This window comes from Atta colombica, unplaced genomic scaffold, assembly GCF_001594045.1.
Source record: "Atta colombica isolate Treedump-2 unplaced genomic scaffold, Acol1.0 scaffold176, whole genome shotgun sequence".
NCBI lineage: Eukaryota > Metazoa > Arthropoda > Insecta > Hymenoptera > Formicidae > Atta > Atta colombica.
In genome coordinates this window covers 196297-208415 of record NW_017259267.1, presented here as the reverse complement: position 1 = coordinate 208415, position 12119 = coordinate 196297, and the positions used below count along the sequence as shown (strand labels likewise).

Below are 12119 nucleotides of genomic sequence, written 5' to 3'. Positions count from 1 at the left end.
GCAAATTATAATGTATAAGATCGCGTAATATATTATTATTATATTTATATTTATTATTACTATATTATAATTAATACTATATTATTGTTACAATTATTATTAGTTTACGTTTTTATTTTGTCAATAACATAATAAACTATATAGCATGTAAGATCGTAAAAAAATCTTTAATGTAATTTATAAAGAAAGTATAGAAGAATTAATTCAATAACGGAATAGAAATGTAAGATCAATTTCATTGGAATATAATGTATAATAATATTCAAGAGCATAATATTATTATTATTATCATTAATTTATGTTTTCACTTTGTTAATAACACAGCGCACAAGTTATAATTAGAAATTTTCCTATCATTAATCATTTCTAGGTATATCCTTCTGCGCTTCTAATAATTAATTATAAACATGCTTATTAAAGATAATTATTTTGTACAATATGCACGTGTAAGTATCTGAAATTCACGGTATCTTTGAGAACTTCGCAAATTACGTTGAGTTTATTTGCGATCAATCTTGAATGTTGAAACGACGAACGCATAGTGCTCGCACACGCAGCATATTTCAGAATGCTAATTGAAACCAGCAAGTCATACGCTTTGGAAAGAAATAAGGTAATTAAAGTCTCTTCAGAAAGTTACAGTTCTACTCTCAGAATATTCGTTTGTTGCTGGCAATCGTAATCAGTAAATATAACAGACTTTTCAAATGTCTTCGCAGAATTTATGTATATACATATTCAATTTAACTTTAACATATTTAATTTAATATAATGTAATTATATTACCTAAATAAATAGTTTGTGTTAAATTTATATTTAACGTTTCTTGGTATCAAAATAACAATTTATGAGTAAATTAACAAATAACATAAAAATAATGTGTTTTAAAACGTACATTTTTAAATGAATAAATAAAATCTATCTATCTATATATTAACATATCGTAAATGTTAATTTTACTGAAAAAAATATGCTTCCATGGTTTGTCTACTTAAATAATATTTGTGTTCCCTTCTAACATATTCATCTTATGTTAAATTAATATATAAATTTCAATAAACCGTTTGGAACATGTGAAATGCATTAAATTTAATACAAATTTTCCAACAGTGTAAATGCAATAATATAATTATTCAGTTTAGTCATATTAGCTAAAGAATCAATAAAATTATATTTATTTCATTTTTGTCTAAAACGAACGAATCTAACAGGAAACATTTACTAACAAATGTTTAAATTTTATTGCTTATGAATGTATTTACTTATCAAATTTGAAATTATAGTATATATAATGTATTGATTAGTAAAGTGCAAACATTTTGATTGTGGCATATACATGCACTACACATATAATCATTTTCTATTTTTAATACGCATTAGTGAATTTTATTTATTTTTATCGATATATCCTTTTTTTGCAATGTAATACAGTAAGAGCAAAACTATTCGTACAGGAGAGATGGTAAAAAAAAGCTTTTTTTTTCAAAGAAACATTAATTAACAATATATTAACAAAGAATAAAATAGATTCTTAAAAATTTATCTAAAAAGATGTAATAATTAAAATGTATTATCTATGATAAGCGAAAATGAAAAATTTTATTTGGACACAAAAAATATTTATATAGTTGAAAAATTTAGCTTCTAAGTACGATTATTATTATGAAATTTATGTTAGGAATATACTTTTTATTAATAAATTGCTATTTAAATTAATATTTATTTTTTACAAATAAAACTTTTTTATAAATATGATTATCTTTTGCATTGACTGTACGTAGAGGAAAAAGTTTTTAATCGTTCGGAATTATCGCTTAAAAAGTTTGTAACTATTCGGAATTATCACTTGAAAAGCTCTTCAACAATTCATTAATAATTTAATTGTATGCAAGAGAGTCAATCTATTTGGTAGCACACACTTTAAATTTATTAACGGACAGTTATAGATCTCGATTATCAAAGAGACTCAAGAGTAAATACTGCTTGACAGGAACGTTGTTGTCAGATGGTTTTCCATAATCCTTCATCTTTGAGCGCATATTAACCCAATTTACGTTCGGTCGTCGAGTATTGTAGTTACAGTGGAGTATGCTTCAGAAACGTCCCATTAATCATCACGAACAATCGATATGTGCATGCAATGTATTCGGATGACTTCCTCATCGGAACTTATGAATGGGACACCCCTGGTCTGTTTGCCTAAGACAACGGTCGTCATTCGAATAATGTCCCTTTGTAACTAATAGTCTGGTAACGTAAAACGTATCTCGCGAACGGAATTTAGCGGTCGTAACTTAGAAATACGGTACCCTAATGCAATAAACCCGACGCGTGATGTTACGTAACCACATTAGAGAATGGTGCACCGTGCTGTGAGCACACTGTGAGCGATTATGTGAATATGTCTGTTTATCCGCCATAAAACGTGTAACGCACTGTGGCGGTTTCCTGTTAAATATATCACCAACTTATCTCCTGCGTCAAGACGCTCCTTTGACGACGATAGTAACATATACGTACTCTCGGTCGAAGTGATCTCCGTATCCAAGCATGTAATCTATGAAAAAAAAGGACAAGGGTAGCGTAGCATGGTACTTTCAAGTTCAAACAAAAGCGCCTTGCTGCGATCTCTTTTTTTTCTAGGCGTGCACGTACACCATAAAGGCGTACACCGTAAAGAAATTGCCATTCTGGTGGAATCTCTTTCCCCCGCGTTAACAATTACGCCAGTCCTTGAATATCGAAGTTCACTGATAAAAGCGCAGGCCGCGTATTTTAATGTAATTAATGCGATTCAGTACATTGTACACGTAAGCATAAACAGGAATAGCTCTGAAAATATTTAATATAGCATGTGATTAATAAACGAGATTGTTAATGAATTTAGTTTTCTCTATTTATTTCGCATTTCAAAATATTTACGCCGCTAGAAAAATTATCGAGCTATTAAATTTTCCCGTGTCTATGATCTATCAGCAGCGTTGAGCGATGCACGTATAAACCGCGCTTATCGTCGTTGACAAATACGCACTGTCGTTTGTCAAGCAGGCGGAAAACATATATTTTTGCTCATAAGGACTCGCAGTGAGACAAATCGTCAGTATAAGTCATATACTATTTCCTCCCTCGTGACCCAGAACTCCTTTACGTTCTTTCGCCAACAACGCGATCACTTCGCATTTCGTATACGCGACAGGAAGTGGTGTTGCTGTGGTTACCGGAGCATAGAAGATACTTCTCGTACCAACGTAATGCAATCTCGAGAGAAACTCTAAGACCCCCGCTGTCACCAAAGATATACAGTACATTAGGCCATTTGTAAGATTGACTTACGAAGAGTCTATACGAGACAAACTATACGTCTGACATTTCGCAACATCGAACAGTAAAACTGTTTACTGCCAGAATTTATGATATCATAAAGAAAAAGAAAGCATTCAGCGAATTCATACGGGAATAACGTAGACAGGCTGTCGCTTATTTCCCTCGCATATCGCCGTGACCTAGAAAATTCTAACCGAAAATTTCTTCGCCGCGCTTCCGGGTTAATCGCAGCGTAAATATACACATAAATCACAGATAATATTTCCATTTCCGGGCAACATATTATCCTATATCATTGATCGCGATCAGGCATTTGCAATATTTTATCATATGATTTATTATATTTAGCGGCTAATGACGCGATTACCGTAAACTTTGAGGATTATTAGATCGACGCTTATTCACCAAAATCAGATAGCTAAAAGAAAGGTATCAAAATATATAAATATTCACCAAAAATTTATTTAAAAAAAGAGTATCAATAAATATCGAGCAAATTTCATTGCATGATATGGCAGAATATCATAAAAATATAAAAACCACGCAATATAATCCGAATAATTAATCAGGAGTATATCACATCACACGGAACATTATTATAATTATCATGTTTTCGTAACGACATTTGATGTAAAATAATATCTACGGGATCGTTAAAACAGCCCTTGCTCACCGCATCTATTTCCGGATTTGCAAGGGACCCGAACATACCAGGCTTAACAGAGTTGAAACGCGGCATGTATTATCGATCCCGCGAGATTCGCTTGCAATTCTCAAATGCACTGATTTTAGTATTCGATCATGTTAAACATTCATAGAGATTTTCAATCAGAAAAGTATAAAGAAGATAAATCGTCTATAATTCCGCAAAAAATAAAAAAAAACCCTTAAGAGATACATATTACTGCCTCAAGATAAATATATATAGAGAGTTTTATTTAAATAAAGTATCTAACAGTAAAGCTACTTTTTGTGTAAGGATTTTGCTTTATATACTTTAAGACGACGTGCCATTGTATACTCTATGTACAGTTTACAAAACTTAGTTCTCTGAATATCACCAAGAAAGAAATAAACGGTTCTTGAGTGACTCGATGAAATTCCCTCAAGGCGAATTCATGTTTACGGAACTTTTGCAGACGTCGACGTGAACGCGTTTTTCGATCATCTCGGACAGGAGCTGATCGCATGGGCTTGCGTGGGTCTCTTAGAGCGAGCCTTTCGTTGCCTTGGGAACGATCTGACCGCTTTCTTAACCACACTGGACGGCGTAAACGATGTTGTCCAGCATCAGTCGGGATCGGATACCGAGGCGGAGTTTGTGTGTATCGCCACACCGGAAGCGTTGGAGCTACACTTCACCACCGATCATCCTTCCATCGCCTATCTCCTGGTGGGCAGTTTGAAGGGCATAGCCAGGCAGTTTTATAGCGACAAAGCCGACGTGTATATACTGCCGGATCCTTACAACACAAAATTTTTTAGGTAAATCTTTTTATGATTATTATATTACACTACATTATATTATATTACATTACTACATTATTACATTACTACATTATATTACACTACACCTCATTTTATCGACCGACAAACTCGATCTTTTTCCCTTATGTATTATCTTGTTTCGTCGAGGATCTTAAGTCTCATCCACAAGTTTTAATTTCCGTTTCTTTTCAGTCTGAATTTTGAAACCGATAAGCTTATTGTTAGATAAGGATGCTATCAAAACGTAAAAATGTAGGAAATTTTCTAAACTATCTTTTGTGTTCAGTGAAGAATGCAAAAGTTGTTATCAAACGTCACGCGCGAGCGAATTTTCCACGGCAAAGAATACAAAGGTCCTCGCTTTAAAGCGACAATTCAATTCGGATTCGATGACTACTCGTAAAAACAGAGCAAGAAAGAGAGAGGGAAACGAAAAATATGAAATCAAAGCGACACAAGCACTGGAAATACGATTTGGAGAAATATGGCAAAAATTGGTAGCACAACATCAATTGCACAACATAATTATGGCCTTTTCAATATTCGCCAAAATGTTTCAATTCAACAGCTGTGATTAGATCTTTGTATAAAATGAATATAAATGGTGCAGAGCAGACATATGATGAAATTTCAGAGTTGATGAATACGCTGTGACATAAACTCTAATAACAGCTGTCGAGTGACTTTCGTAACATCGCAAATATTATTCCTTACGCAAATAATTTATACGCATTTATTTGTATATCATTCATCATTTGCGCAAATAATTCGTGTTTATGTAGAATTTCCATTTCGACTCAATCATAAAATGTATTCATTCACATCGGTTACTACAAAATTGTGGTGAACCGAAAAGAAAAGAAAACAGATATGAATCTTTCTATCGAATGTTATTACATATCGAATGTTTTATCAAATGTTATTTATATCGTTCTATGTATGTTGTATTATGTTTGCTCACCAAATCGCGTGGAGTGAAATAATGTCACGTGAATAGAATGTAATTCGTGCAGATAGGCAAAGGCAGGGCACGTGAGAGTACAAACCTTTCGTTTGAACAAATATTGATTCTCGTCAGTGGCAAATATTTGATGATAGGTGCGGTACTGCCGAGTCTCACGTTAATTCTCGAAAGGATGAGATCAACTCGCGAACATGTAAATGACGTGCAAAACATTGTCACCGCACATCGCTTACATTTCCAAGTTTAATTAAACGTTCCACTGTGCTGGTTACATTTATCTGCGCGATGTAGCATCAGGAAAGGTGGTAATTGCCTCTGATTGTTTTAAATCATCATAACAAGTGTTGACTTTTCTACTCCACACATATCTGCACATATAAGTGCAGAAGTTGAGTATAAGCTCAATCCTGGTATTTATATACGAAATGTTCTTCGTTGAAACGACACTCCTAACGCGCATATTGCTTTTGATGTATGCGGAAAAAGTGCGATCGATCCCTTATTGAATAGATATTTCTTCTACGTGAAAGGATGACACCTGCAACTTATACCTCGAATATTGCAGATATCGGATTACTCCAGAGCGTTACAGCGAACAGCTGGGCGTAGACGACGACTGCGACGTAGTGTCATCCACTTTCCGTCCACTCTCCACCGCAGCAACGGACCTTCGTATGGGGGTAGCGAGCTTTTGCAAAGCGTTCCCATGGCACTTCGTCGTCGATCGTCAGTTGGAGCTCGTGCAACTTGGAGTCGGCTTCATGAAGATTTTTGGACACCATTTGAACTGGCTCGGCAGGGGGATATCGACGTATTTCGTCTTCACACGACCCCACGGCGTCACTCTGACCTTTCACGAGATCCTAAAACGCGCGAATACACCGTTTATCTTGACCCTCCAGAGACCGCACGACGTCGATAAATATCCCGCGGAGGTATGCTCACAACATGATTGCTAACGTAAGATAAGATGATCTGCTTACTTGCGAATTCGATCGTTATACTATTCGATCGTAAATCGCTGTAAACTCGATGTAAATAAAAGCAGATTATGCAAGAAAATCGTTTAATTTCACGACTCTTGCAAAGTGGATTATCAATTTTGTTCGAATACGTACGTGTAATCTAATAAGATTGATTAAAAAGAAATAACTCTGTTTTGATACAGGGTTTGGAAATGAAGGGTCAAATGGTACACTGTCCGGAATCAGACTCAATTTTATTCGTAAGTTCACCGTTTTTAAACGGTTTGGAGGGCTTAACGGGTCGAGGACTCTTCATTTCTGATATCCCTCTTCACGACGCTACAAGGGACGTTATACTTGTTGGCGAACAAGCTAGGGCACAGGTAAATAAATTCACGGTCGGTTTCATGTGACCACAAGTCGAGCATCCGTATTATTTAATAAAACTTGAGTCATATTTATTTTATGTCGTCAATGGTTGTTATTGTTTCATTGCGATAGAATAATATACAATTCATTGTATTTAATATAATTGAAACGGATCGATGTTCCGTATCGTATCCGCATAAAATATAATGGCGTAATCCTCTTTCAGGATGGCTTAAGGAGACGTATGGATAAATTGAAAAGTTCTATAGAAGAAGCTAACCTGGCAGTCGATGCGGAAAGAGAAAAGAATGTCAGTCTCCTACATCTTATATTTCCTCCAGATATTGCGAAACGTCTGTGGCTAGGTAAATTACAACATCTTTGTTCGATTCTAAAATGCAGCAATATTTTTGTTTTTTTTTTTTTAAGATTCTTTATTTTCCAAAATAGTATAAGATCATACAAAAATGGAAATAATTAAATAATAAAAATAATTAATTGTAAAAACTATAAGTATTACCTTCATCTACAGAACTGATTTTAGCAAACCAAGTTACATATAAAGTTCACGTTAGTTGTAATTTTCCATTCGATAATTTAATTGCAATATAATATACGTGTTATATTACAGTTATATTGTTGAGGGTGAAATTACAACAGGTACGATTATGTGCGATTTGGCGTTTATTGGAATATTGGAATTTGTTTTTGTATAATATTTGTATAATATATTCACATATAAATATTACAGATAAATACCAAGACTTGCATTAATTCGTATTGTTTATAACTATTAAATTAGCAATTTGAATATATTTTGTGAGAATTTATTGATTAAATATTGGTATTTAAATTTAGGAGAGACAATCGAGGCGAAAACGTATCCAGACGTCACGATGCTGTTTAGCGACATAGTCGGATTTACGTCCATTTGTGCTACAACAACGCCGATGATGGTCATCAACATGCTTCAAAATTTATACGAGCAATTTGATCTTTACTGTGGTCAGTTGGATGTGTATAAGGTATGTTAAGTCGCTTGGGAATAATGTTTTTACACATAAAAATCACATGAACTGATATATTTTTAGTATATGATATATATTTAGTATGTAATTATTAATTTGCAAATTATATTAATCAAGTAAAGCTAAAGTAAAGTTTCAAAAAGCTCCGTCTTTCGCTTTTTGAAACTTTAAATTGATAAGAATTGAAAGATAAATTGTATTTAAATATTTTTCGACGTATTAAAAAAATAATTATTAATTTGTCATGCAAAAGATAAGTATTTTTTAACAATGTACTTTTATTTGTCAATCCGTATTTTACAAATACCGATCATTTTGTGTAGTCTAGCTCGAGTTGCTAAAATGTATGATGCTGCCATCTGTCAGACATCGAAAGAACTGGATATAACTCTTGAATAATATCTTATCATGGTTGGCTTTTGTTTTTCCACAATAGCAAGAAATAATATAATACCGATAGAGTAGAAAAATATATTTTTTCATTTAAATTGATCGAAGAATTCTAATTATATCAAACATGATCTATAAAAGCAGCTATTATGTGCGAACGTAAATGGAAATTGCATTGATTTTACTTTTCTCCTTGTATAAACAGGTAGAGACAATCGGCGATGCCTACTGCGTTGCATGTGGCCTTCATCGAAATACCAATACACATGCACAACAAATTGCTTGGATGGGCCTAAAGATGATACAAACGTGCTCTCATCACCTGACTCACGAAGGCAAGCCAATAAAGGTATTATATTGATGATTACACGACTATAGATAAGATTGTGATTACATGCAATGCAATTTTCTTTCAATACAATGTCGACAGTAATAGCATAGTAAACATTTGCAGTTTTATGATTTTATGCAATTTGGTACATTACAACCAGCGTTTCTACTTCCATTACACTGAGCGAGAAGATACATCACGATAAAATATAAACGTTAACAGTGCACAGTGGAATGGAAATATTATATTAAACGTTATATACTGTTACGTTCCATGTTTTAAAATACAGAGAATATGAAATATTTTTAAAAATCTGATTTTGTAAATATAATATTTTACGCGTATAACAAGTAATATTTGTCGCTATATTAATAACATCACAAATATATTTTTTTACAAAATTTATCAATTTTAAAAAATATAATTTTTAATTGTATGAATGAATTTTTTTATTGATTCATACCTAAAAATAATTGGAACAATTTTTCAATTCTCAACTCTCAAATTTCGAATCTCTCCCTTTTTTTCAGGAAACATTTTCGTATTTCTTTCAAAGTTTTTCAATTGAGAAATACCTATTTCTGATTATTACATAGCACTTTGTTGTTTATTATTCTCTCCTTGAATGCTATTAAAACTTTTTCCATTTAAAGTATTTCTTAAGACAACAAGCGGCCGGTTTGAAAATATGAGAAAACGCGGTCTACGACTACATTAACATTTAAAGCAAGTTATGTTTCTTTTTCTCATTCATGTTTTCTTCTGATTGTCATCTAACTTTTTTATATTCGTCAATATACAGCGTACTGAGCTGTTGTCGACTCACTAGATTGCCTTACTTATTTATTCTATCAGATGCGCATCGGCATTCACACCGGGATGGTGTTGGCAGGAGTCGTTGGTAAGAAAATGCCAAGATACTGTCTTTTTGGACATAACGTCACGTTGGCGAATAAATTTGAATCCACAAGCGAACCACTTCGTGTCAACGTCAGTCCAACTACGTACCTGTATGTATTTTGACAAAATACCTCTCTTCTTATATAACATATATCACTTCTTTACTTCAAAAGTGACACAATTCAAAAAATTACACATACAGCACACTTTATCCGACAGATGCGGGAACATCCTTAGGACGATCAGAGGACTTAGAGATATTTTCTGAATGTCTTTAGGACATATCTTGGATGTCTGTGTTGTATAGGAAAACTCTTCCCAGAAAAGGGGAAAATTATTTTTCAACTTAACAAAAAATTATTGACTATTGAATCTATAATGTTAAATTTAACCTAATGTGAATCGCCACTGCTCCTATTTAATAATATCATTATTTTATACTAAAACAATAGTTATGACACTATACAGTGTTAATTTGACATTATATAATATCAAATTAACATGATGTAGTATCAAATTTAATTATATATAACAATATATTTAGTAGGAATAATGATGATTCACATTAGGTTAAATTTAGTATTAGATTTAACAGTGTAATCTCTCTCTAACATGACAAAAAAAAATATATATTCTTGAAATGGTTCAATCATTAATAATTTTATTGATTGACAGGATAATGTTTGCTTAATATTAGAAATACTAATATTTTGAACAAACAACGTATAAATTATTACTATAAAAAAGAAAAGTGATGAGAAATCAAATATTTTATCAGTGGACATAATTATTATTAAGTAAAAAAATTTTTTTTAATTTATTTTTTACACAAAGAATATAACGAATATTAATCCAAAAAAATTAAAACATTATAACATTAAAACATTTATATTATATTAATCTAAACAAATTAAAACATTCTGTTCAATAATTTCTGCTTAGTACTTCTAGTAACTTATTTATATGGTAATAATTTAAAACCCACTATTTTTTATGTTATGTATCACTTTTAAAGTAAGGAAGCGATACGCATACACTCATCATTCACGGTATGCAAATGTATTTACAGGTGCTTAATACAAAAATCGGGATTCATATTGGAACCGCGGACCAAGGACAATCTACCCAAGGGAATGCCAGCCAGTGTATCGGGCACATGTTACTTCCTGAATGGGTATCAGCATAGCAGTGTCAATGCGAGCGAATCTCTCGACGTGCATATTCAGGCTGCAATTACGGAACTCGGAATCAGTAGCAATATGTAGATACCTTCCGATATGAGAACGTTTGATCAGTGTGTTACTTTAACGATATTACCGTTGATAATAGCGATGGCACACCCGACATTATCAAATCGATCGATGTATATGAGCTCTCAAAGCTGGCACTAAAGGTACATTAAAAGCATGGCGCTAATTGTGTACGAACACATTGAAAGAGATCCTGTGCGGATACTATTTATACGCAGAGTCTTAGATTGTAATCGTTATATACCTATTAAATATAAGAAACAAGTAAAACTCTATCATAAACTCTATATTTGTGTGTTATTTAAGGTATCCTATCCTAAAAATATTTACAGATCGAATTTTTTTGATTCTTACATAATCTAAATGATTACAAGCGTGTAATTATTATTTTTGTACATAATATAATTATAAAAGAAAATATAAATGTTTATATACCAAAAAAAAAATTTTAGGGATATTAAAATTTATAGGATAATTTATTTTATGTATACCCGATTCAAAATCAGGTCAATCCTTTACATAAATCTAATACTGGTTAATTTATTTTACTGAAAGGCAGTAATTAATTATTTCTTGTAGAATAAATTAAAGCACTAAAACAATACTAACATTACCTAAATTACTGTCTTTAAATAGTAAATTGAGTTGTATATATTTCTGTAAGGAATAAGATCTCCAATACTTTCTGTGAATTATGGAAATTATTTTCCAACTGTTTCTTCACAAAATACATTTCATATTCTCTTTCAGCACAGCTGCTACTTATGCTTTATTATGTTCTACTTTTTTTTTTATTATAACAAGTGTTTATTTTCAGATAAGATTTGGATCAGATTGATATTTTATAACGTTTTATTTTTGTACATATATACTGCATAAAAGTACTATGTATAAGCGTATGTCTATTTCGAAAAATCCAAAAATCAAGATCAGATGAACCAAACGACATGACTTGTTTCTTTCTTTTGGATGATAAATACAATCAATATTGCCTGTATCCGTTTTCTCCCGACGAGAAATAATGCGAAATTTTTCACAACACAGTGCATTACGCTGACTTATTAATGACTAATGTGCAATTTTTCGTATAAGAAAGCAGCGGAATTTACG

At 32.3% G+C, this 12119-nt stretch overlaps 1 protein-coding gene across 1 annotated transcript in view; it reads left to right on the top strand.

Moving 5' to 3' along the window:
* LOC108686349 (head-specific guanylate cyclase) overlaps nucleotides 1-11139 on the top strand; it is a 27026-nt gene extending 15887 nt beyond the window's left edge. The window contains exons 4-11 of the mRNA XM_018191613.1: nucleotides 4464-4809; nucleotides 6342-6711; nucleotides 6945-7124; nucleotides 7337-7475; nucleotides 7969-8135; nucleotides 8734-8877; nucleotides 9715-9869; nucleotides 10829-11139. Coding sequence (XP_018047102.1) covers nucleotides 4464-4809; nucleotides 6342-6711; nucleotides 6945-7124; nucleotides 7337-7475; nucleotides 7969-8135; nucleotides 8734-8877; nucleotides 9715-9869; nucleotides 10829-11024 — 1697 coding nt within the window. The 3' untranslated portion in view covers nucleotides 11025-11139. The remainder of the gene's footprint in view (nucleotides 1-4463; nucleotides 4810-6341; nucleotides 6712-6944; nucleotides 7125-7336; nucleotides 7476-7968; nucleotides 8136-8733; nucleotides 8878-9714; nucleotides 9870-10828) is intronic.
* Nucleotides 11140-12119: the final 980 nt, after the last annotated feature.